General features: G+C 33.6%; 2 protein-coding genes across 6 annotated transcripts in view; one reads left to right on the plus strand and one right to left on the minus strand.

Annotated features, from left to right (window-relative positions):
• CENPJ (centromere protein J) overlaps positions 1-9945 on the plus strand; it is a 44815-nt gene extending 34870 nt beyond the window's left edge. For 4 of the 5 annotated variants that reach the window (XM_051986620.1, XM_051986623.1, XM_051986625.1 and 1 more), the window contains 5 exons: positions 2479-2580; positions 7970-8110; positions 8267-8351; positions 8463-8583; positions 9549-9945. In XM_051986620.1, the coding sequence (XP_051842580.1) occupies positions 2479-2580; positions 7970-8110; positions 8267-8351; positions 8463-8583; positions 9549-9741 (642 nt within the window). In that variant the 3' untranslated portion in view covers positions 9742-9945. Of the gene's footprint in view, positions 1-459; positions 525-2478; positions 2581-7969; positions 8111-8266; positions 8352-8462; positions 8584-9548 lie in introns of all 5 variants that reach the window. The other variant, XM_051986622.1, reaches the window with a different exon arrangement.
• Positions 9946-11401: 1456 nt separating this feature from the next.
• RNF17 (ring finger protein 17) overlaps positions 11402-25219 on the minus strand; it is a 119175-nt gene continuing 105357 nt past the window's right edge. The window contains exons 31-37 of the mRNA XM_051986619.1: positions 21426-21482; positions 20382-20498; positions 17230-17389; positions 13806-13941; positions 13468-13657; positions 12519-12618; positions 11402-11608 (exon numbers count right to left, since the gene is read on the minus strand). Coding sequence (XP_051842579.1) covers positions 12520-12618; positions 13468-13657; positions 13806-13941; positions 17230-17389; positions 20382-20498; positions 21426-21482 — 759 coding nt within the window. The 3' untranslated portion in view covers positions 11402-11608; position 12519. The remainder of the gene's footprint in view (positions 11609-12518; positions 12619-13467; positions 13658-13805; positions 13942-17229; positions 17390-20381; positions 20499-21425; positions 21483-25219) is intronic.

Below are 25219 nucleotides of genomic sequence, written 5' to 3' on the forward strand. Positions count from 1 at the left end.
ATCTATTGCTTCATTGTATTTGAAAAGAGCCTTAGTTAATGGGTTGTTAATGAATTTTATAAAGTAAGCTATCAATCCAACAACTTTTCTTCTAGACTACACAAAGGTAATTTTTGCCAGTTTTTTAATTAGATGTAAATTGATGTTCTGACAAATGAATTATCATCACATATTTGTACTAATAAGTTTATTGATACTCACTTTTCTAGGCCTTTTCAGCTTAAAATGAAGGTCTTAAATGTTGTCATCTCTGAGATCCATTTCAGCTCTGAATTTATGATTTAAATTTATCGTAAATTATGTGTTAAATATTAGTTTTAAAGATGCTTATGTTAGTATGTAGCAATGACAGAAAAGTTAATTTTAAGATGTAAAAAATAAGTGTTTCTTTGAGTATTTTAATTGAAAGTTTTTTTTTATGTTAATGTAACTTTTTTGTTCTTTTTTGATAAAAAACAGGAAATCTGCCTCGGAGACCAAAGTCAGCACCAGTCCATGATCTAAGTAATTCAGATAAAGGACAGGTGAATTTTCTAATTCACTTAAATGAGTTTATTTTAATGCATGTAATATAAATTAGTTGGTTTTGGAATTAGTCCCCTTCCCTGTCTTGAAAGTTAAATGTCATAAGTTGAATAAGTGGGTAAGTTTGAGTTCTTAATATGTTTCAAGTATTGTGCTAAGCAATGGGGCAAAGTAAGGCACAAATACAAAAATGATCCCTGCCTAAACAAAGCTTACATCCTAATGTGAAAGATACCATGAAATAAATGCCTATTCACATAATATAGAGCAGAAGGAAGGTAATGTTAGAGAGGAAGGCTTTAGTGACTGTGGGGTAACTGAGAAGACTTCCTGAGAAGATATTTGAGCTGAATCTTGAGAGAAGCCAATGATAAGTGTCTAATTATTCAATCAATTTTGGCCCATTTTACAGCTTTATTTCTAAAGGATCTGGTTCAAGAGTTTTGGGTAGAGGTGGATAGAAAGTACAGTTGATTGAGATTTAATTCTTTGTAGTCACTATATCAGCAATATTAAGTCTTTCCCTAAGGTGGTCAAGCGTTCTTAACTTTTAAAAAAATTTAAAAAAATATTTTGATGACTGTACTTTAGCATAATTGTTTTTCTTTCTAATTCTGTGTATTTCAGTTTCATACATCTAAAAGCATCATTCTGAGAATGGATCCACGGGTTTTGTCAAATGGCCAGAGGAGTCCATGACATAAAAAAGTTAAAACCCTTGCCCTTGGCAATTAAATATATCTGGGGCTTAGAACTTTTTTTTTTTTAATTTTATTTTATTTAATAATAACTTTGTATTGACAGAATCCATGCCAGGATAATTTTTACACAGCATTATCCCTTGCAATCACTTATGTTTTGTTTTTTCCTCTCCCTCCCTCCTCTCCCCCCCTTCCCCCCAAGATGGCAAGCAGTCCTATATATGTTAAATATGTTGCAGTATATCCTAGATACAATACATATTTGCAGAACCGAACAGTTCTCCCGCTGCACAGGGAGAATTGGATTCAGAAGGTAAAAATAACTCGGGAAGAAAATCAAAAATCAAATAGTTCACATTCATTTCCCAGTATTCCTTCTTTGGGTGTAGCTGTTTCTGTCCATCATTTATCCAGTGAAACTCAGTTAAGTCTCTTTGTCAGAGAAATCCACTTCCATCAGAATACATCCTCATACCATATCGTCGTCGAAGTGTATAATGATCTCCTGGTTCTGCTCATCTCACTTAGCATCAGTCCATGTAGGTCTCTCCAAGCCTCTCTGTATTCATCCTGTTGGTCATTTCTTACAGAACAATAATATTCCATAACATTCATATACCACAATTTACCCAGCCATTCTCCAATTGATGGGCATCCATTCATTTTCCAGTTTCTAGCCACTACAAACAGGGCTGCTACAAACATTTTGGCACATACAGGTCCCTTTCCCTTTTTTAGTATCTCTTTGGGGTATAAGCCCAATAGAAACACTGCTGGATCAAAGGGTATGCACAGTTTGATAACTTTTTGGGCATAATTCCAGATTGCTCTCCAGAATGGCTGGATTCGTTCACAACTCCACCAACAATGCATCAGTGTTGGGGCTTAGAGCTTAATGTATATCATTTTATTGTAAGCCTAGTTAATTTTAATGTGTTAACCAACTCAGTTGGGGAGGAGCGCTTAATATAATTGTAATGATTTAATGTGATATGGCAGCTAGGTGGTACAGGGATTTGGAATTGGCAAGACCCAAGTTCAAATCTAGCTTCATAAATGCTTTGTTTGCTGTGTGGCTCTGAGCAAGTTGTTTAATGTCTCAGTTTTTCCTTCAATTGCAAAATGAAGATGTCAGTAGCATCCCAGATGGAATACATGTAAAGTAACCAGCAGTATCTGGCACACAGTGCGCACACAGATAAGTATGCTTATTCCTTGATGAAGTCTTACTTTTTCTTTTTTTTCCTAAAAGCTCATATCCAGTGAACTATTTGAACCACTAATATGCCCTGTTCCTGATTCTGAAGTACAAGAAGAAGAAGTTCATGGAGAAATCAGTCATCCTGATGGGAAGGTAAGATTATGAAAATTACAATTTTTTTAAAAGTCAGGTATCCCGATCCATCTGAAGAAAATTAAGAGAACAAATATTTACTTACATCATCTCTCCTTAATAGATTGCCATAATTGTCAGCAATGGGAAAAGCAAGAGCAGATTAAGATATCTCTGAGAATAAAGAATTAAGTTATTAATATATATTATTATAAGAAGAATTATTATTCTCCCTATTCAGTTTCTCTTAATGAAAACTGAAATGAGCCTTGGTGATAGTAAAACAATCTCAGAGTAAGGGGACCTTAGGTCTAGTTATACTATGTGTCTATAATATCTCTTAACAAGCAATCATAGAACCTCTTTTCACCTTTCAATATAGGGAGTTTACCACTTAATAAGGTTCCCCTTGCCCACCTGTGTTGCAAAGCTCCTTTTCCTTTATTTTTTATGCATTTAGTTCGACTTCTGATCACTAGTGCCTCTCACCTTGCATATGACTTAAAAATAGGATATGCTACTTAAATACATAGTATGGAAGGTTCTGTCACATTGGAAAAACTTTGAGCATGGTCCAGACAATCTGCTCTCTCAAGACTCACAGAGCCAAGTATGTAGCTGTGTGGTGCCAATAAGTTGCCTCATTGTTTATATTCTTTGGCCCTAATACTCTGCAATAGAAGCACAAAACAGCCTCCAGTCCTGGGCAGCTCCCTTCTGCTGCTTCTTTACGGTGTACAAACAGGTCATAGGCATTTATTAAGCACCTTCTATGTGCCAGACACTGTGAATTCAGAGAAAACAAAGAGTCCATATCCTCTGGGATTTTGGAAGTTGGTATTCTTCATTGTGAAAATACTTTTCTGTTTTGTCCTTTGAACCTAACCTATTCCACTGGTGACTGCTGCTTTATAATATAATTTTAAATCTGGTACAGCTAGGCCACCTTCATTTGATTTTTTTTTTTTCATTAATTCCAAAAATACTTTTCTGTAGACTTAACAAGCAAGCATCACCAGTTGGAAGAACTGGAATCTTGACAATCTTACTATATAAAACAGAAGTTGCAGTGAAAAGAAAGAATGACTTTTGGATTTTTCTTAAGAATGATGGCACTGATTTTATCCTGCACCCAAGGAACATAATTTCAACTATTTAATCATCTTGTTTGGCAGTGCTTATTACTAGTATTAGAAGACTAGACTAAACAAATTGGGGTGCATTTGTTGCAGATTCTACAGTTCCACAAAAACTCATAGAGCCTCTAAAATTGATCATTATAATTTGTGATTTCAACATAAAGTTGGGAAGGATGAGAAATAGATAGGAAAATAGAAATTAAAGAAAAGTAATTAGTTCTAAGAAAATCCCTCCATTTCTTCTGTGTTTTGATCAAAGCCTTACAAAGTAAATAAAGTTCTGTGCTGATAATTCATGAGCACTCTCTTTAAGAGAAGAACTCTGGGCGATGAACATAATCACCAAATATCACAAAAAAAAAAAATTGTCATTTTAGCTAACAAGTATTGATTTTTTCATTGCTGATTCAGTTGTGTACAGCGCAGACCACTGACTAATCAAATTAATTCTAGAAGAATAGAAATGGGGAAAAATACCCATGCAATTGAAATAATTCAATCTAACAATTTTTGGATAATGAAAAATGATAATGTAAGGACAAAATTTTTGTTTTACGTAGATGTTTTACTGCTGTAAATATAATAATACCAAATTAGTCCCAAATGCTTTGATTAGCAGTTGACTGACTTTGCAGATTGAAAGGAATATTATTTTGTATAATATTAAGGATATAGGAAGATTGAGCACTATCCCAGAAAAAGTAGAAATAAGCAGAGTAGAATCAATTAAAGAAAGTTTGACAAGAGACTACTAAGCAAAATCATCAAAGGATGAAACTAGAACAGATGAAGAATGGGGGGGGAAGGCTACAAAGATTTTTATAACAAGCTTTTTTCACCATCAAAAATGGGAAAATTACCATATTTTGACAATATAACCAAAGCCTGGATGTATTTTATAGAAGTGGAAATAACCCTGAGGAGAAAAAAGACCATAAAAGAGCTTGATTTAAACTAATATCCATAGAGATCTATGCTGAAAATGACAAATGAGGATTGAGTTACAAGATATATAAGGTGATTCTTCTGAAGGCATGAAAAAAATCTGATTTTTGTAAAGACTGTTCAAGTCATTCTTTAAAAAGCCTTTCCTAATCCTTTCCCTTACTTTCCTGCTTAAAACCTTCCTTTTGAGATCACCTATTTATACTATGTCCTCCTGTATGTACATAATTATTGTTTTGTCTTCTTCAGGAAAAATAGAAATTTCTTGAGGGCAGGGATTGTGTTTTTGCCTTTGTGTCCTTAACATAGTGGCACATAGTAAAAGCTAAACAAAACAAAAACATACAACCCCAAACTATCCCACACATCTTGACCATACAAGTAACTACAAAATGAATGAGATTCTGATGTGTGGATTTAAAAAAAAATTTTTGGTTTAGTAGGGCAAAAATATCAACTTAAAAGGTCTTTTTCCAAAAAGTTATATTCTATTCATATTAAAATTGTTTAAAAAAATTAAAAAATATTTAATCCTCTGTCTATATCAGAAAAACATAAAACACATATGCTTGCCAGATATACTGTGATGAAACACCAGCAAAGACTCAAATTTTGAAGGATTTCCTTTTAAGGTCTTCCAGATACTGTTTATAGATTAATGACTGCATGAAATCTTAGACCACAACAGTACTTCCTAAAAGAGAACCATAGTCTTTCATGTATTTGGGATAACTACATATCCAGGAAAGACAAAGTGAATTAATAAGGTTTCTTCTTAGCTTTTGTCATGCAGTTGGATGGATGACTTAAAAAATTTCATATCCAATTTATTATGTAGAACTGGGAAAGACAAAACAAATGATCAGAATCTATTAGTTCCATGATTAAATAGGGGGGAAAAACAGATATAGGAAAAATTGCATAGCTTTTTCCATGTATTTTTTCTCATTATATGTAGTTTTCAACATTCACTTTGGTAAGATTTTAAGTTCAATTTTTCTTTCCCCTTGCCTCCTCCCCAAGATAGCAAGCAATCTGATGTAGGTTATATATGGTCATTTTAAACATGTTTCCATATTAGTCATGTTATGAAGGGAAAAAAAAGCAGGAACAAAAGGGAAAAACAAGAAAAAAAAAAGGTGAAAATATTATGTAAGCTTTGATGTACATTTTAGTCTCCATAGTTCTTTCTCTGAATGTGGATAGCATTTTTCATCCTAAGTTTATTGGAATTGTCTTGGATATCTTGTATTGTTGAGATGAGTTGTTTCAGTTGATCTCAGTCTTGCTGTGACTGTGTACAGTGTTCTCCTGGTACTATTTATTCAGAATCAGTTCATCTAACTCTTTCCTCATTTTTTTAAAATAGTTGTTTTATTTTTCCAAATACATGTAGAGATAGTTTCCAACATTCATTTTTGCAAAACTTTGTGTTCCAATATTTGTTATGTTATGCAAGAAAAAAATCAAATGAGGGTGGCGGGAGAAACCACAAAAAAGAAATCATCTTAGCCTGAGAGGTATGTAGTGGTACCTCAGTTGTTTTAATTTGCATTTTTCTAATCAGAAGTGATTTAGCTGCTCATCATTTCTCATAGAACAATAATATTCCATTACATTCATATAACACAACTTATTCAGCCAATCTCCAGTTGATGGGTATCCACTCAATTTCCAATTACTTGACACCACAAAAAAAGCTGCTGTGAATATTTTTGTTCATAATTATGAGCTTTTTGGTGTTTTGGGGATACAGACCCATTAGTGGATTGCATAGCTTTTCTAATGAACGTTCTTTGTAAATTCTAACAATGTTGTCTCTTAAGAATAGAGTGTGACATGATGGGTGTGATCATTCTAAAGTAAGTCTTCAAACTAGAGTACAGAAGGTTTCTATTAAAAGCAAATTCATATAACATGGCATGTTCACTTCACCAAATGTGAAGTTTCCTCACCTATAAACGTTTATCTTTCTCTTTCCTAATACTCTTCCAGAGTATTTCCCCCTTTCAAGATAAGATTTCCAACAGATTGGTTTGTTTTAAGTTACCATACAGTGTTTTAAAAAATCGTAGTCCCTTACAAAGTTGTAAAAAAATGGAGACAGACTATAGTAAGATTTACTATAGTCTAAGTTTGGTAGTTACAATTTCATTGCATTTAATTGTTTTGCTTGTTTTCATTTATATTGTTAAAATTATTGTATGTGTTTTCTCTCTGGTTCTAATTACTTTGCATCAGTTCGTGAGGTTTCTTCAACTATAAATATTCTACTTCTACCATTTTGAAAATCATCCTTGAAAATTTCAATCTTCTCTACTAAAATTTTAAGGACAAAAATTGATTTCCATGTAGTAAGAAAAACATCCTTTTAAATTTATCTTTTTAAGATAAAGTGCTTATGTGGGGGAGCATGTAGGAAAAAAGTTGATTCTCTAAGTATTCTAGACAAAACAAATGGCAAGCCTCAAATCATAACCATACTATTTTTTAAAATTTTAAAAACTATAGTAAACATCTTAGATTCATATTTTATTTTGATGACCAGTATAGATTTACTATTTCTATAAATAGTAGGTAATTGGTAAACAACACACTAGTAGGAAGGAATAGTTTACATAGCTTCCTTTTCATACTTATGTATTTTTTAGTCATTTATGGATTTAAATATTTATGGAGTCAAAAAGTATTAATTAAGGGATATGGCCCAACATACATAATAGTCCTAGATAGAAAATAAAAAACAACATACCCTAGAAACATTGAAACTATTTATAATGCATGATAGCTAGGGAACCAAACTACATCTCTTCTGTTCCTCATCCTCAGGTACCATGGGTTTTCCAGGGTCCAGGTACCCCAAAGCAGATAGATAATGGTATTTCATTCCAATCTAGCCTTCCAGGAGTAGTAGACACACCTCAGATCACTATGGAGTAAGATTGGGAAATGTGACTCGAAATTAGAAGGAACCTCTGAAGTAATCTGGTCCAACCTGTACCTGAACAGATAACTACACAATATTTCTTAAGACCTTTTAGTAATTGAAAACTAATTCATACCCACTTATTACAATTTTGTACAGTTCTGAACAAAGGAAATAAATCTGAAATAATGCGGTTTAGTGTTGATTCTTTTTATTAGAAGATCTAAGTTTACATGATAGTTTTGTCTTTTACTCAAGTCTTTGGACCTTAGTTTTTTAGTTTGTAAAATATAAAATTGGATGTATTTTCTAGTTCTAGGTCTTCTGATTGGAAAAATTATAAAATCTAAGTATTACCCGCTCTGAAATTTTCATTTTTTTTCAAATTTTTTTTTTAAAGGTTGAAAAGGTTTTAAAAAGTGGGTGCCATGTTATCTTGTTTCCAAATGGAACCCGGAAAGAAGTGAGTTCAGATGGAAAAACTACCACTATTACTTTTTTCAATGGAGATGTGAAAAAAGTCATGCCAGATGGAAGAGTGGTATGTTTCCATATATATATTTTCTACCCCTTTATGTTTCACACACACATACACACACAGAGTGATATCTTTGTATAGAGCTATATGTGTATATGTGTTGTACACACACCCCCATACACAATATGAGCAAATCATAGTGGTTTTTCTTCTTTACAGATTTACTATTATGCAGCTACTCAGACCACTCATACCACTTATCCAGAGGGACTGGAGGTTTTACATTTCTCAAGTGGACAAATAGGTAAAAACTGATTTTTCTTGCAATTCTGTCTCTGCTCCTATTTACTCCCCAAAGCAATTCAAAATGAGAATTCAGGTTCATGTCATACAATATGCTATATTTTTAAACCAGAAAAGCATTTTCCAGATGGAAGAAAAGAAATCACATTTCCTGACCAGTCCATTAAAAATTTATTTGAAGATGGGAGAGAAGAGAGCATTTTCCCAGATGGTACCATTGTTCGAGTACAACAGTAAGACTTGCTTAAATCTAACAGTATTTTTTAAATTACACTCTGGCTTTTCTTACTAATGTCATTTCACTCTCATTCAAAAACAAACTTGCAGATTTGTATTCTGAGTGTCAGATGTTGATTAGGTCATTAAGACATACTGCAAATAGCACCTTTACACTAATAAATTTAGCACTGGTTAATAATCTAATCAAAAAACTGCATATTTATCAAACTCTTAACATTCAAATATTCTATATAAATAATGCATGAACAAATGATAATAAATTCAACTCAGTGAATGTTTTCTGACAGTGTTATTATTTTAGTTGGATCTTAGGTAGGAATGAACGTGAGAAGGCTTAGAGCTGAGTGCTAATAATTAACTTAGGAAAGATTTGTGTGTATACTGGCAGGGTAGCCTAACAGCTAGCATGATTAGTGTTAATGAGATAAAGGAAAGGCACTATTAAAAAGTTTTGTAGTAGCTATGGACTAGTTAGTTGCAGAGATATCATGAAGACCATGTGCTTGTGGTAATCAAAGCATAAGATTAGAAGGTCTGGACCAAGATGATCAAAACAAAGGAAGGACCATATTTTTCTTTTAAAAAAAAAATAGAAAAGGGGCACACAGCAGTTTTAAGGCTTGAACTATATGGAACATGAGGAGCTTTTGGTAAAGAAGATAACAGTAAATAAACACTTAGTTTTTACTATACCATGCTTGGAGTTCAGTGCAGTAACAAGCACAGAAGCAAAAGGAGATATGGCATTAGGTTAGAACCCTGAAATATGAGGAAATTAGATGGATGCAAGATCTGTAGAGGGAAGAACTGAATTTTGACTGCATATGGGAACAGGTGTGTGTGTGGTAAGGTTTGGGAGTGAGGAGGGAGTGTCTATGAGGAACCACCTACTGAAGACAAAGATGGAGGAAAAATTGGGAGCTAGTAACTAAATTAATGAAATTTTTTTTTAAAACAGAGATGGCAACAAAATAATAGAATTTAACAATGGACAAAGAGAACTTCACACTCCTCAGTTCAAGAGACGAGAATATCCAGATGGGACCATTAAGACTGTATACTCTAATGGCCACCAAGAAACAAAGTTTATATCTGGTCGAGTAAGAATTAAAGATAAGGATGGAAATGTTCTAATGGACACCAAGTTGTAGCAAACTGTTTCTTAATCATGAAGTGATATGTGGTGCTTTGACAACGAATTTCTTTTAAAAATGTATATATCATCATCATTTCCTTTAAAAAAATGTATATTTCTGTAAATTCCATAGCAACTTGTTAATCTGTATATAGTATATAAAAAAGTTTTGATGTTTTCAGATATCTAAAATAAAGTTTAAATTTGATAGCTTGTCCTACCTGAGCTTTGATATTTTTGCAAAGGATTGATGACGAAATGGAAGACAAAAAAATAGAACCATGAAAGTTAACCAACTAGCAAAAGATAAAATTGACTTTTTTCCTAAATGAAAACTGTAGAGTTAGATTTTTAAATTTAAATGAGTATTGGCAATATACTAACTTTTAAAATACAATGGTAACAGTACATATGATGATGTATTATGTGGAAGTCAAATCTCTGGGTAATTAAGCATGAGGAATAGGGCTGATGCCAGCAAGTTTTTTAAAAAAACAGAACTAGTCTAAGGGGTTTGCTTGATTAGGTACATGTTCTCACAGTCTGAAGATTACTACTGCCAGGTAAATGGAAGGAAAGCAGAGTCCCAGACTCCCTTGTATCTTAAAAGTTTGTAATAAAGAGTCAAATGTGGTAATAATAATCTCATTCATATGCTGAGATAACTATTCTTTTTACATTGCTTCAAACTTTTGCAAAATACTCATAATGGTACAGTTCTCATTGCAATGATTTTACAGCTAGGGCTGAAAGTTTGTGATTTGCCTATGATCATGTAATTTTTAAACTGATATCTGGAATCAGGTCTGTTGTCCTTCAAAGTTCCTTGTAACTGGGGCTCTTTGATCTTTTGACTTTGGATATCCACTTCAGCCTTCTACATAGAACAGGCACTTAAATGCATGCTAGATTTCTACCTCACCCCCACACTTTGGGGAAACCACTTTAAAAGACATCCTTTCTCAGATAAGTTGGGCCCAAGAAGAGCTGCCCAAGAACCAGATGCCGAGGGGTTAGGGGACAGGACGCTTCTAATCTGAAAGAGAGTTTATATGACCTAGTATCAAAGCTATTGTGTGAGAGGAATTTGAACTTGGCTCTAGCAGAGTATCCCAGGGTCTTGGTCTTTGTTCTGTTTGATTAATTAACTGAATGGCAGCACAGGTGGCCATTTTAGAAGAGAGAAGACACACTGGAAGTATTGCCAACAGAGGACAATCCGATAAGGGCAGGAAAGATCATTTAACTGTTGGGAGAGGAGGTGGGGGAGGAGGTGGAGAGAAAGAGCCAGGAAGAATAGAAACAGAACCAATAGACTGACTTCACTTCAAATAGGGAAAAACATCACAGTAGTGGTTACAGTCCTAACGTAGATTAACCTGCCCCAGGAGGTAATGGATGTTTCATAAAAAAAATACAACTCTGGTGAATATGTAAGATGTTAGCTGCTTGTGTTTTGACTGATTTAGGGAAGCATGAACAAAAATGTCATTTTAAATTTTTCTGACTCAATATGGGTAGCATCTTACAAAATATTATGTATGACTTATTAACTATAAAGTTGATGATGACTAATACATTTATTTATACAATAACATACTACAGGATAGGAAATTTTTCCAACAAGATTTTATGTCCAATGTACATGGCAAAATAAGAGAATGAATCAGAAAAAATTTATAAACAAAGACTCAAAACAAACATTTATTAAGTATATTCTTTGGTAATTTTTAAAAGAATTCCTAACAATCCAACACAGAGGACAGTATAAGAAAATAATCATGTTGAAAAACTAAACAAAAATAAGCCTAAACTACTCTATAAACATAGAACTGAAATCTTTCTTCTGGGCTGCCACGTGTTCAGCATGATACAGAATATACCTGAAAAACAAAAGTTCTGGTATAATTGTACGTCTACATTTTAAAGTCTAGATTTCTGGATGTTTCTTGATCTAGACTTTTTTTAATACAACTAATTACAAAAAAATCCATAACATTCTCTTACATACTTTAATGAAATTCTGTGGGTTAGCCTGATTGAAATTAGCTTTTACTTTCGATGGCTGAACATTATTCTTGTTAACATTGTTTTCTTCCAAAGGAAAGGTGATACAAAATGATTCAGCCCAACATTTCTGAATTATAAACATCCAAAAAGTTACACCCCTCCCAATAAACTTTATTTTGTTTATATACAAAACTGATTTTTTCTTCTTGGAAACTACCTTAATGTTTCCACAGTTAAGTCTTTTAATCTCTTTGTGCCAATTTCCCACTTTATGATTGCTAATATTCATTCCTGTTCTAATATTCTCAGTTCACACACAAAAAGATGGAACTGGACAAGTCAATTGCTTACATGAACAGATATTTTCACATGTACATACATATACACACATATATAATTAGTCCAATCAACAAAAATTTCTTCCTCAACAGATTATCAGAATGGTTCTAGTAAATCATTGTAGAGGTACAGAAATTATCCTAAATAGCTGCTGAAAACTACTGGCACATGCTTCTGATTGTCTAATGGCTATTAATATTAATACAGAATGGTACCTAGAGACGTGGGCAGTTTGGTACTGGTGCTGCTCCATTTCAAAAGATAAAGGGAAAATAAGAAAGGTATTCAAGAGAAGATGGGACCATGTTTTCTTTAGGGGAATTTCACACTAAATTCATTTGCCATTTCTGAGGCAACAAGGGAAAATTATGACATATGACATTGATATCTGTAACTAATCATAAGTTGTGCCTAGTTAGGTCAGAAAGCATTACATACACTTACATCATTCATCCAAATCCGCAAGTCCCATTTCTATCAATGACATATGAACTGGATATTGTTCATCTTCATATAAAGTCACTATATATTCTGGTGATTGGGTCTAAAACAAAAGTAGAGTTTGTCAAACAAGTACATCCATATCACCCCTTCTTTATTCTACCCTAAGCTGTTTGCTATGTACACAACAGCCCTGTTAACCCATTCAACCAATTTCCATGATTTAAATGCTAAAATTCTTGTATCACAAAGCATTTTTGGACAGAATTCTGATGCCAACATTCTTGTGAGATAATCTCTTGTGTGCGTGTGTGTGTAAATGCATATATTCAGATACATTTATATCTAGATACAGGACATAAATCATCTTTGAGAAGCTCTGTCCTTAACAGGACTATTCCATACTCCAAAGAATGTCACATACATAGTGGCAACACACTCTAAATATAAAAATAATAGATTTAAAATAAACATCTCTCCCTGTCATAGCTTCTAGGTTTTATATTTCAAGGAAACTATGATCATTTAACTTTAACAGAAATAATCAGAAAATATTCTTATTTGGAATTTCTGATACTGAAGTCTTAAGATTTCACAATTAATGCAAATAATAACACTTAAAAATGAATTTCAAGTTTGGATAACGAAAGCAAGACTATCACTTGATCTCTAATAAACCTTAAAATTAGTCTTTAGATCAATATGCTTTTATATATCAATGATGTCAAATTCAAATGGCAAGGGATCCAGTAATCTATGTTGTATTTTTATTTTATTTTATTAAACATTTCCCAGTTACATTTAAATATGGTTCTAGTCATAGAACCATATTTTGACACATGCGTCAAAGCCTAACATTTTCACATACAGCACCTCTGTATTCAGTGATACCAAATTACCTTGGAAAATTCTGAAGTCTTAACTATTTCTGCTAATTGGAATAAAAATTTACCAGTGAGGAAGCATAAAGCTGTTTTCCTTGAAGACAATCTATCATAGCCCACATGGCTTCCATGCTCCACTTAGGGCAATATGGAATTCTTGTCTTTTCTGAATCTTTTAATGGAGGTTTAAATCCAGCCAAAAGAACTTTTACGGCTCGTGCAGGATATTTCATAAGATGGAGAGGAATTTGACGCAGTCTGAAATAGAAAAATCATTAAAACCTATAGCATGTAATGATTTAATGCTTTTTAAAAATTAAAATTATGAACAACTCAGATACTTTTGGAGAAAGCAAAAAAGATAATGCCCTTAAAACACTGCTAAATGTAATTATGTTGAATTCACCTGCTTGTTGGCAATTTTTCAGTAGATCCATAGTCAACAAATTGAACCAAGATAGCAAGGGGATCAAATTCTTTGATGGAAAGAATCTTTGCTCGGTACCATAAACCATCATTATATTCTGCAAGACAAGGCATTTCTGGAGAGAGAATAAAAAGGGAAATTATAATATAAACCTAACATTTTCACTACCTAACAAATATGAAAGACCCTTATATTTCTTTACATTGTTACTGGCTTCTGTCATTTTCAGAAATAAACTGCCCTTTTCCCAAGGCCTCTTTAAATTTGAACAGTGAATATTTAGGCCCAGATAAAAACTATGGAAATGATAATGATGACAGCAGCTAACATATAATACTCATTTTAAGGGAGGTAGGCAGGCACTATGTGAGTACCGCTTTCCTATTCCCATGCATCCTACTTTTCTGTTTCTCGAGTATCACAGAAAGCAGCAGTTCCTTGCCTTCCCCACATAGAGGATACACATCTATTTCCACTAATTCCATCCTCTGGGTAGTTTCTCTGGAAGAGAATGGAATTCTAAGGACTGGCTGTCTAAGTTTCGTACTCCTGATAAGTTTTATAAGCCAAAATTTATGTTATACTTTCTGTTCCATCAAAACATGATTGTGATACCTTAGTGTGACACTCTTCTTAAAGCAGAACATAAACTCTATGGATCCTACCAAATTGGAAACATTGTGAGAATAGGACAAAACTACATGTCATTTTAAGGACCAATCTTAACTATATTCAGAGATGGTAACTTTCAGGATACCTGCAAGTTGATTAATTTAGGGGGCAGCTACTCTCAAAAGATGGATCTGCATCAGGGAAAAGAGCATCCATACAGATTATATCACCTATCCTTGAAATACTGAAATTCAATGTTTACTAAATCTGGGTTTCCAAGAGCTTTTTTCAATAATTGTAAAATTTAATTTTAATAATATCTTCCAAAGTTTTTCCCAATGTCACAAATTTAATAGCAAAATAAGTATTTCATGTTGGGGGGGGGGGAATCACAGTGCCAAATCTTACACTAACCCCTTTTTGAGCACATTTTGTTTCCTCAGGATATTTAACTAAATAGAATAACTCCATCTAATCTCAAACTAAACATAGATTTTTCATGTAGTACCTCTTTATTAATATGCCACTTGTGGCTAGAATACTAGACTCAAGAACAGAAAGATTTGGGTTCCAATCCCACTGATTATGTTTCACAATCATAGAGGTCCTTTCTCCTCTTTGAACCCCATTTATATTCTTCCCTAAATGAAGATGAGAGGATCAGCAGCACCTCTTCAATAATCAAAAATCAGTAGCTGGAAGGCCCATAATACCTGGCTGGATTCTCTGTGAGGAACTTAGGAGACAATAGGGACAAAAAGCAAATGAGGCTAGTGGGTAGGAACTGGAGGGGACTAGCACTGGAGGAAACTTCTGAATCAATAAAATCACATCTACTGGAGTAATAACTTCACAGCACTGTTTTAAGGTTCAAATAAGATGATGTACATAATATGTGCTTTATGCACATGGGACAAAAGTAATTTGTGAGACCAATGTAGTATCTAAAATATGACTACCTTCTTTCTATATGTAGTTGAGAGAGTAAGTTAAAGATATTAAAGAATTAGAAAATAAGTGTTAAGGGAACATAAGTTGGAGTGTGTAAGACTAAGATAGGTATTAAACATATGGAAGAAGAGATTAACTTGGGAGTTCCACAGATGATGACATCAAGGATCTGGACAGAAGAGTGAACATTATCACCCAGTAATTCCCCTTCTCAAATTTATAGTCACTAGTTAAACAGTTACCTTTTTCCTTTCTACCATTCTTATGGTATCACATGCTGCCTGAAAATATAATTGATTTTACTGTGGAAATGGATGCTAAGAGAAATTGTAAGGTTTTACCTAGTGAACTTTATACTTGATAGATTACTGAATTAGTTTAATTTTAGTCCTACTTATCGAAGTCTAGAATAAATTCTAGTAAACATATATTCCTCCTAATCACGATGGAGTCATATTTGAAGCATTTCCAATTTGAAAGATCCCAGTAAGACTATAACCCATTAGCAAAGTTTTCAGGATCATGGATGTTTGCTGCCATCTTAAAAGGCTCAGTAATGGCCTATTATATCTGATTACTGAGGATCAGCCTAGTAAAGTTCAGAAACTCATCACTAAGTTAGTGTCAGGGTGATTTTTTTTTTCTTTTTTTGGGTGTGAGAGGTTGCAAAATAATTTTTGGAAGACTAGTAAGTAAATTGTCAAGAAGATGCAATAAAATTTGTAAAGGCAGCACCCTTGTCAATGAAATTACAGATCTTTGAAGTACTGAAGACTTAGATTCCTTTTAATAAAGACTATCATTTCATATGCTAAGCCATTGACAGTTTTGATTTAATTAAATTTTCTATTACCATGTTCTAGGATTCTAAGACCTTAGTGGTAAACACAAACAAGTTGAAATAATGAAAAACTAAATAAAATGAGATCCAACCCAATTATGATCTTTAATAATTAAAAGTAAAGTAATTTCAATTTTTAATTTTATAAATTTTATATATTTATATTATCAATATATTATATAACATTAATTTTACATTATATTATATAAATTATGAACATAATTTATTTGATATTATACATTTGTAAATTAAATAATACAATATAATATTTAGTTAATGAAATAAAAATATAATGTAACTGATTGCTTTGAATCCAGACGCACCTTTTTTCCCTCCCTCTTAAAAGTGTTTTCTGATAATTGGTATGAATAATAGTAAGAGATACCACTTTTACATTTACTACCTATGGTTCTTCATAATAGCAAAAATTAAGCTCAATGAAAAAAGAATACTTCTGTAAGCCCCCAAAATGAATTCAAATATGTGCAAGTGCTTTGTAAATCTTTTAAGTGTTGTAGCAATGTTAAATTAACAAACATGTGAATTTAACAAACTATACAAATAAAACTTTTAAAATGCCCCTGAACTGAAGAGTAAATGCAATTCCCGGAGATGATAAAATAGAATTTCTTTCTCCCTGTAAGACAGCTGAGGGACAGTAAGTTCAGAATACTGTGAATCAATTAGCTTTAATTGTCTTTTTTTTTTTTTTTAAGAGAGTGTTCTATAAGAATTGGTTAAAAAATGAAACCTATCAATAAATAATTTGGCACCTTCAATGAATATGGAAATACACACTGTTTCTTGTATTAAGGAAAATAGATGTTCAAAAAAAGTAAAAAATTCCTGATTTAATGAAATTATTTTTATATTTTTCCCAACCTTCTCAAAACATTAAACCAAAGCCCCTCATCAACATTTAAAAATAAGTCAAAGTTTCATTAAGAATAAAAATATAACAACATTTCTCTGTATTTGAAGGAATCACAAAAATAATACCTGATCTAAAATCTGTCAGGGAAGGAAGAGAATCAACATTTTGATTACAACTCTGTAGTACATCATCTAGGCTTTTTGGTTCAGACTCCCAGCTGACTCCAGTATCAGTTGTGTCATTTTGATGATTGAAATTTTCTATCAGATCAAGGCAGATATATACCTAGGCCAAAAAAACGTTAATGAGACCTGTGCACACATTTCTGAAGTAGTTCACTAGAGTATTCTTCCCAAGTTGAAACTGACAATAACTACTCTTTGGACAATCAATTTAATCAGTTTTGAATCTAAAGTTATTTTTCTGGCTCACTTTCCCCTAAGAATAGCAGAGAGATAATTAAGGCGACTCTGTCAAATACTATGTTAAAATAAAGGTAAACTATATTTACAGGACTCCTTTGAATTAATCACTGAGCATCCATCCATAAAGAAAAAAACAATGTGAGGGAAGGAATACATTTAGATACAGCTTTAAGATGGGGAGTTGAGTTCTAAAGAGTACGAAACCTTAACTTTCCCCTCCAATTCAGGTCCAAATTCATTGTTTATGGTGCCTGGCCAAGATATATATATGGTTGACAAGTTCCTTCAACCAAATCAGTATTGTAATTAGAATAACAAGTGCTCTTCAAACACTAGGTTTTCTCTGAGAAGACCATTTGACTTCCTCTAGTCTGTGTAGTGTTCCAGGGCTTGATGCAATCAGTATGTCACCTATAAAAAGGACAGTCGGGATCTTCAGCATCCAGAAGGAACTGCTATTGGGACTGTGCTGGGATCTGCTTCACAACAGCGGAGACCACCTTGGGCAAGAATACCCTCATTTTAGGCTGTTTGATGTTAATCAAAGGATTATCCACTTCAGAGCCTGATGGGACCTTGGGAGTCATCACATCCTAACCCCTCATTTCACAGGTATGGAAGCTGAAGTCTAAAGAGGTTATATGACTTGTCCAGGAGGCACAAAGTACCTAAGAAAAAAACTCACTGATGGAGACCTTCCCTTCCCCCCATTCCCCAGGACCAGCCCCTATGCTCAATACTGCCTTTAACAAAAATGAGGGCTCTGCTCTCATGGGAGGCAGCCAAGGCCCTGAGGTGAGCAGGCTGAGAGTGGAAGAGGAGCCAGGCCTTCTCAGGATAGGTGGCTTTGGTTCAGAGGCAGGATTTGAATTTAAATCCTTGTGTAAGTCCGGTGCTCTATTAACTCTCACCCTAGCTAGAGTTGTGCAACTTTCTTTTTCTCTTTTTACATGGTTCAGAGAATTTTAACATGTGCATGAGAAATTAAGACATCTCTGAGGTACCACTACACAGCTCTCAGATTGGCTAAGATGACAGAAAAAGAAAATGACAATTATTGGAGGGAACATGGAAAAACCGGGACACTGATACATTGTTGGTGAAGTTGTTAACTGATCCAAACATTCTGGAGAGCAATTTGGAACTTATGCCCAAAGGGCCTCAAACTGTGTGTCATCTTTAACCAGTAATAGTTTGATAGGTCTGTATCCCAAAAAGATTAAATGAAAAAAGGAAAAAAGACTTGTATGCACAAAAACATTTATGATAGCTCTTTTTGTGGTGGCAAAAATGGAAATTGAGGGGATGCCCATCAATTAGGAAATGACCAAATAAACTGTGATGGAACACTATGCTACAACAAATGGCCAGCAGATTCATTCAGAAAAATCTGGAAAGACTTCTGTTAACTCAAACAAGTTTAAGGATCAGAACCAGAAAACACTGCACACAATATAGTATACAATACCATATGATGAATGACTTGCCTATTCTCAGAATGATGATTAACTATTCTCAAAATACGTAGTCAAATAATTCCAAAGGACTCAAGGTGAAAGTGCTATCCATCTTCAGACAAAGAAATGAACTTTTACAAAAACTTTTTATTGATTTTTTGCGGGGTGGAAGGGGTGGAGTGAGAGTTCAACCTGTGTTTTCTTTCACATGACCTATATGGAAATAGGTTTTTCATGACTACACACATGTAACATATATCAAATCATTTGTCTTCTTAATGAGAAGAGGGAAAGGAAGGAGAGAATTTGAAACTCAAAAGTTAAGAAAACTATTATGAAAAATTGTTTATACATGTAATTGGAAAAAATGATTTGAAATGGAAAAAAACAAACATGCTTGAGAGATACCTTGTTGGAAGAGACATGTTCTAATCTACCTTAATATTAATTATGTATTTTCTTCATTTTTCAAAAATACACTAAAATAAAGATTCAACCTACTATGGAATACTATTTATAAAAGCTTGAATGTTTCTTTTTAATAACTTCATCAAGGATGACCTTAAAGTATATACAGATTGTTGTTGTTCAGTTGGGTCTGACCATCAGGGTTTTCTTGGCAAAGAGACAAGAATGGCTTGCCATGTCCTTTCCCATCCCGTTTCACACATGAGGAAAGTGAGACAAACATGACCTGGGCCTGGATTTACACAGCAAACTTAATATCTAAGGCTAGACTTGTACTCAGGAAGATGAATGTGTCTTTCCAACTTCAGGTTCTGCACTTTACCTAGCAAACCAGGGGTGCTGGTTACTTTCAAAAAATTTTTCTTCAGGTAAGAATTCAATCATTTATAGGTCATTAATTATTGATACTTTAGGAATGCGGTTTTTTTTTTTGCTGTTTCTTGTTTCCTCCTCTCCCCCCTATGACTTTGGTGTTTCCTTCAAGTAACAAAAAAATTCCTCAAAATCTTGACAGACAATATACAATTTAGTCTAGTTCACCTGCTTTTTGATCTTTGTTCTTTTTAGTGTCAGCATAAGAGAGACCATAACAGAGAGCCAGAAAATATGACAAATCCACTCACTGGCCTTAATGGTGAAAGAGTGTATTTTAAAATATTCAAAGACTTTTTTTTTCATCTACTTTGTTTTTCCTTTAATATCTCGGGGATTATTTGCTAAATTGGGGACCTTCACCCCCCCAAAAATTGGTTTTTCCTTTCATGGCTTCTTATTGGCTCATAAGGTGACAATGCTTACAATCTTTCACTATCCTTCTCCATAAAACTGTCCAAATAAATTTATATTCTAAACTGGGGATGCTCTTGGTTATATATTACTATAGTGATTAAAATTCTCACTTGCCCATTCTACTTTTAAATTGTATACCTCATTAGGTGAAACAACATGCTTCACTTGGACAGGATAAAGTTCTCCTGGAGGAGGGAGAGATGGTGATAAATATGGTGGTAAAACAGGAGTCTCTGTATCAGACCGAAGCAATTCCTAGAACATAAGATAAATTCAAGTTTCATTATGATCATTAATCCAAAGTTTGAGGGGAAATTATTTATTATGACAATTCCAAATTAGCAAGACTCTTTCTAGAATTTGGTAATGGTCATATAGCTATATTTCTGATTATTTTCTAAATATGGGATTCCACCCATTTATTTTCATCCAGACTACAAGTTAAGGCACAATGGATAGCGTACTGGACCTGGAAGACTTAGCTTCCTGAGTTCAATATGACCATAGACACTTACTAGTATGTGACCCTGGGGCAAGTTACTTAGCCCTGTTTGCCTCAGTTTCCTCATCTGTAAAATAAGATGGAGAAGGAAACGGCAAACCCCTCCAGTATCTTTGCCAAGAAAATGCCATAGAGGGGCACAAATAGTCAGACACAATTGAAAAACAACTGAACAAGAAGAATAGAGTACAAGTTCAGCCAGGCAGAGTAAATCTGACTTTTTTGTGCTTGAATGAAAATATGAAGTAAAATGAAATAATGCATAGGAGATAATATAAGGAAATGAGATACCTATAAAGCCAGTTTGAAGTATTATATAAATGATAGTTGCTAATACTTATTATTGTGATTTTTTCCCTTTCTTCTCTTTTCTATGTTTATAATTAACTTCTCATACAATATATCAGCAAGGCTAGAACAAAAATATCTAGAGTAGGGATATTTTTCCAGTGTTGATATTCTAACTAATTCTTCCTATTATAGTAGGTTTTGATAATGGAGAAGTTATTTCCCAGAATTGATAGCCTGAGTCCCAAAACAGTCTACCAAAATGACTATAACTTCCTACCCCAGGGGATCCTGATAGTGAGGTTATCACTTCTAGACGGTTATAGTATGTCAAACATTTAGTAAGAAATGGAAATGACTTAACTATAAAAAATGATAAGGTTGAAATTTACCTTAAAATTTATTTCCCAATTTTCTTCTTCATATTTTTCACTGTGATCCTTTGGCTTCTGAAATCAAAATACAGTTAATATGACATCTTTTTATTTCACTTTTCTTTTACCTTAAAATTATACATAATTTAATTAGCTTCCATTTAATTATTTTAGAGCACAGAGCAAAGCCATTAATTTCCAGAGAGATCCTAAATAATGCTCTTTTATCCACAAGAAATCTTTAATGTTTTAAAATGTTAAATACATTTTAGAAGTGACATTTAGAAGACTTTAGAAATTCTTATAAGTTAGTGAGCCTTATATCATCTGGAAAAAGTAACATGGTAATTTGGCATTTTCATTCCTATTTGTAATATTTAGTATAGAGCAAATACAGAGCAAGTAATATAGCAATATAGAGAAGATAAAAATCTGCATTGCTAAGAATTTTATCTTTTGGAATCCAAAATGCCAATGAAATAAATTTCAAACTTTTCCTTCTTTCCTCCCAAATGTTATTTTTATATATATGTGTGTATATATATATGTATGTATGTGTGTGTGTGTGTGTGTGTGTGTGTGTGTGTATAAATGCTATAGAAGAAAAACAGCAGAACAAGCCACTGAGCACTGGATGTAAAATAAAAATATGAAGAATTTCCTTCTGAGGAGTAGTAGGCTGCTGGTTCTCTATGGCACAATAACTCAAAGGTAAAGTCAGGTGGGAAAACACAAGGGTCAGAGAAAGATGATGCAGGAAGCAGATAAATTCCTGCTGAGAAAAGAGGCCCCTATTTTTTGACTCGCTAACAACTAAGAATTGTACTACCTTCTTAGGGCATGATATATCTGAAATGTGAGATATGCTTTCAAAATCTATAAGACTTGTTAATTTCTTGTGATGCATCTGGGCACAAATAATACTGCCAGAAAGAAGATAGAAAGCATTTACAAAGAGTATAAAGTCTTCAAGGAGAAACTGAAGATCTCAAAGGTAAAAGTGGTACCTTCATACTGCTGCTCCTCAAAGTCAAGGGTTTATGAAGGGGGGAAAAAAAAACAACATTCTGGATCTAAGAACAGTTAATTAAGATGATGGAACTTCAGAATAGGATTTGGGAAATGCCTTAAAATATAGAAATGATGGGCTCCTGGCCATAGGAGGGATGCCCCTAATAAGGCTCATATTTATCCAAGATCTTACAGATCTAATAAAAGAGAGGGAGTAACATAATGCTAAGAAGAAATGTGTGAAGAAATCATAAGGGAGAATAGGGAAGGTTAGACAGCATTTGGATCAAGACTGATGGATCCCTGCCTTGTTGTGGGGTGCAGAGGCTAGCACAGTTGAATGAAACTATGAGCTATGTTATACAGTGTAACACAAGATGGGCAGATTGTAATGTAGAGTTCTGATAAGAAATGATTCACTGGAGAAGAACATGGCAAACCATTCATATATCTGGCAAGAAAACTCCATAGGCTAAAATGATAAAAAAGATGACATCAGAAAAAGAGTTCCTCAGATTGGAAGGTTTCCAATACACTACTGGGGAAGAGCAGAGCCAAGTAGCTCCAGTACTAATGAAGTGGCTGGATCAAAGCCAAAAGGAAACTCAGCTCTGCATGCATCTATATTGATAAAAAGAAAAGCCCGATGCTCTAAAAATCAATATTGCATAGGAATGTGGAATGTAAGATCAAGACATTCCAGGTTCTCATGCTATACTGAAATTTAGAGCATTGGATCAAGATGAAGGTAAGCTGGATATGGGCAAATGTAAAGACTAAATATTGATATAATGGTTGTTAGGAAACGTAAAGACGAAATATTGATATCATGGTTGTTAGGTACTTAGATGGGAATGGGTGAGTTAAATTCAGATGATTATCACATATAGTACTGTGAGTAAAAGTCCCTTTAAAACAAATTAAATAGCCCTCATTGTTAATAAAAGGGTGAGAAAAGAAATACTGGAGTATAAGCTCAAAAATAACAATAATAATCTTTTTAAATCTAAAGCAAACAATTCAATATTGGGGTACTCTATGCTCTAACCATTGATCCTGAAGAGACTGAAACTGATCAGTTTTATGAAGACATACAATATAATCAAGAGGGAACATCAAAAAAAGTCATTCATAATAGGAGTTTAAAATGCTAAGGTAGGAAATAAAAAGAAAGTTGGAACAATAGGCAAGTTTGGCTTTTGAGTACAAAATGAAGTAGGGCAGGGACTAATGGAAATGTATCGAGAGAACTCATTGGTCATAAATACTGTTTTTCAGTACCCAAAAGATGACTACATAGGAACATCACCAGAAGGTCAATATAGAAATCTGATTGATTATGTACTTTGCAGCTAAAAGTGGAGAAACTCTATACTGTCCATTAAAATAAAAATTTCATCATCAGCTTCTTATTGCAAAATTCAGATCTAAAATGAAGTAAATAGGGAAAACCATCAGTCCATAAAGGTATGACTTGAAATAACAGCCCTTAAGAATATGAAACAGAAGAGATAAATAGATTTGAGGGATGAAATCTGGAAGATAAGAGTGGCTGAAAAACTAAGGACAGATTGCAAAACTGCAAAGGAAGCAGCAACAAAAAACTTTCAAGAGAAAAAGAAGAGCAAGAAAGCAAAATAGCTATCTGCTGATAAGACTTTACAAATAGCTGAGGAAAAACAGAAAGCAAACATGTAAAAGAGAAAGAGAAAGATATACCCATCTAAATGAAGAGCTCCAGAGAATAGCGAAGGGAAGAAACATTTTCTTAAATAAGCAATACAAAGAAATAGAACAAAACAACAGAATGGGAAAGACAAAATCAATTCAAGAAGATTAAGAATACCAAGGAGTTTCGTGTAAAAATGGGCATAGGAATAATAAGGATTTAACAGAAATTTAAGAGACTAAGGAGAGGTGGCAAAAATAAACAAAAGAACTGTATAAGAAAGATCTTACTACCAATAACTAGGATGACATAATTACTGATATAGAAACCAGATTTCTAGAAAGTAAAGTCAAGTAGCCCTCAAGAAGCACTGCTAACAAGAGAGCTAACTGAAATGATAGAATTTCACCTAAGTTATTTAAGACCGTAAAAGAAGACGCTGTTAAAGTGCTACACTCAATTTATCAGCAAACTTGAAAAATGAAAACAGTGGTCACTAAGCTGGAAAAGATCAGCTGATACTTCCATACCAAACAAGAGAAATGCCAAGTGATATTGAAATTAGTAAACAACTATGCTCATTACACACTTCTGCAGAGTTATGCTTAAGATTCTACAAGTTAGCCTTTAGTGATATATGAACCAAGAACTACCAGAATATCAGGCTGATTTTCAAAGAAGCAAAGGAACAAGAGACCCAACTATTAATGTTAAATGGATTTTGGAGCAAGCAAAGGAGTACTAGAAAACTATTTCTGCTTCACTGACTATAGTGAAATCTGCGGCAAGTTTTCAAAGAGATGGGAGTACCACAGCATACACACACACACCATACACACGTGCGCACACTTACACCAAGAAACAACAGTGAGAACTGAACATGGAAGTACTGATTGGTATAAAATTGGAAAAGAAGTTCTACAAGGCTGCATATTTATGAAACTTGTATAGAATACATTATATGAAAGGTCTGGCTGGATGAATCAAAATCTGGAATTAGGGCTGCTGGGAAAAACAGGCATTTATGATATTATTCTAATGGCCAAACATGAAGAAGAATTAAGGAACCTCTTCAGGAGGATGAAAGAAGAGAGGAGAGTGTAAAAGCTGGCTTGAAGCTTAAAAAATTAAG

This window comes from Antechinus flavipes, chromosome 3 (genome assembly GCF_016432865.1).
Source record: "Antechinus flavipes isolate AdamAnt ecotype Samford, QLD, Australia chromosome 3, AdamAnt_v2, whole genome shotgun sequence".
NCBI classification, from domain to species: Eukaryota; Metazoa; Chordata; class Mammalia; order Dasyuromorphia; family Dasyuridae; genus Antechinus; species Antechinus flavipes.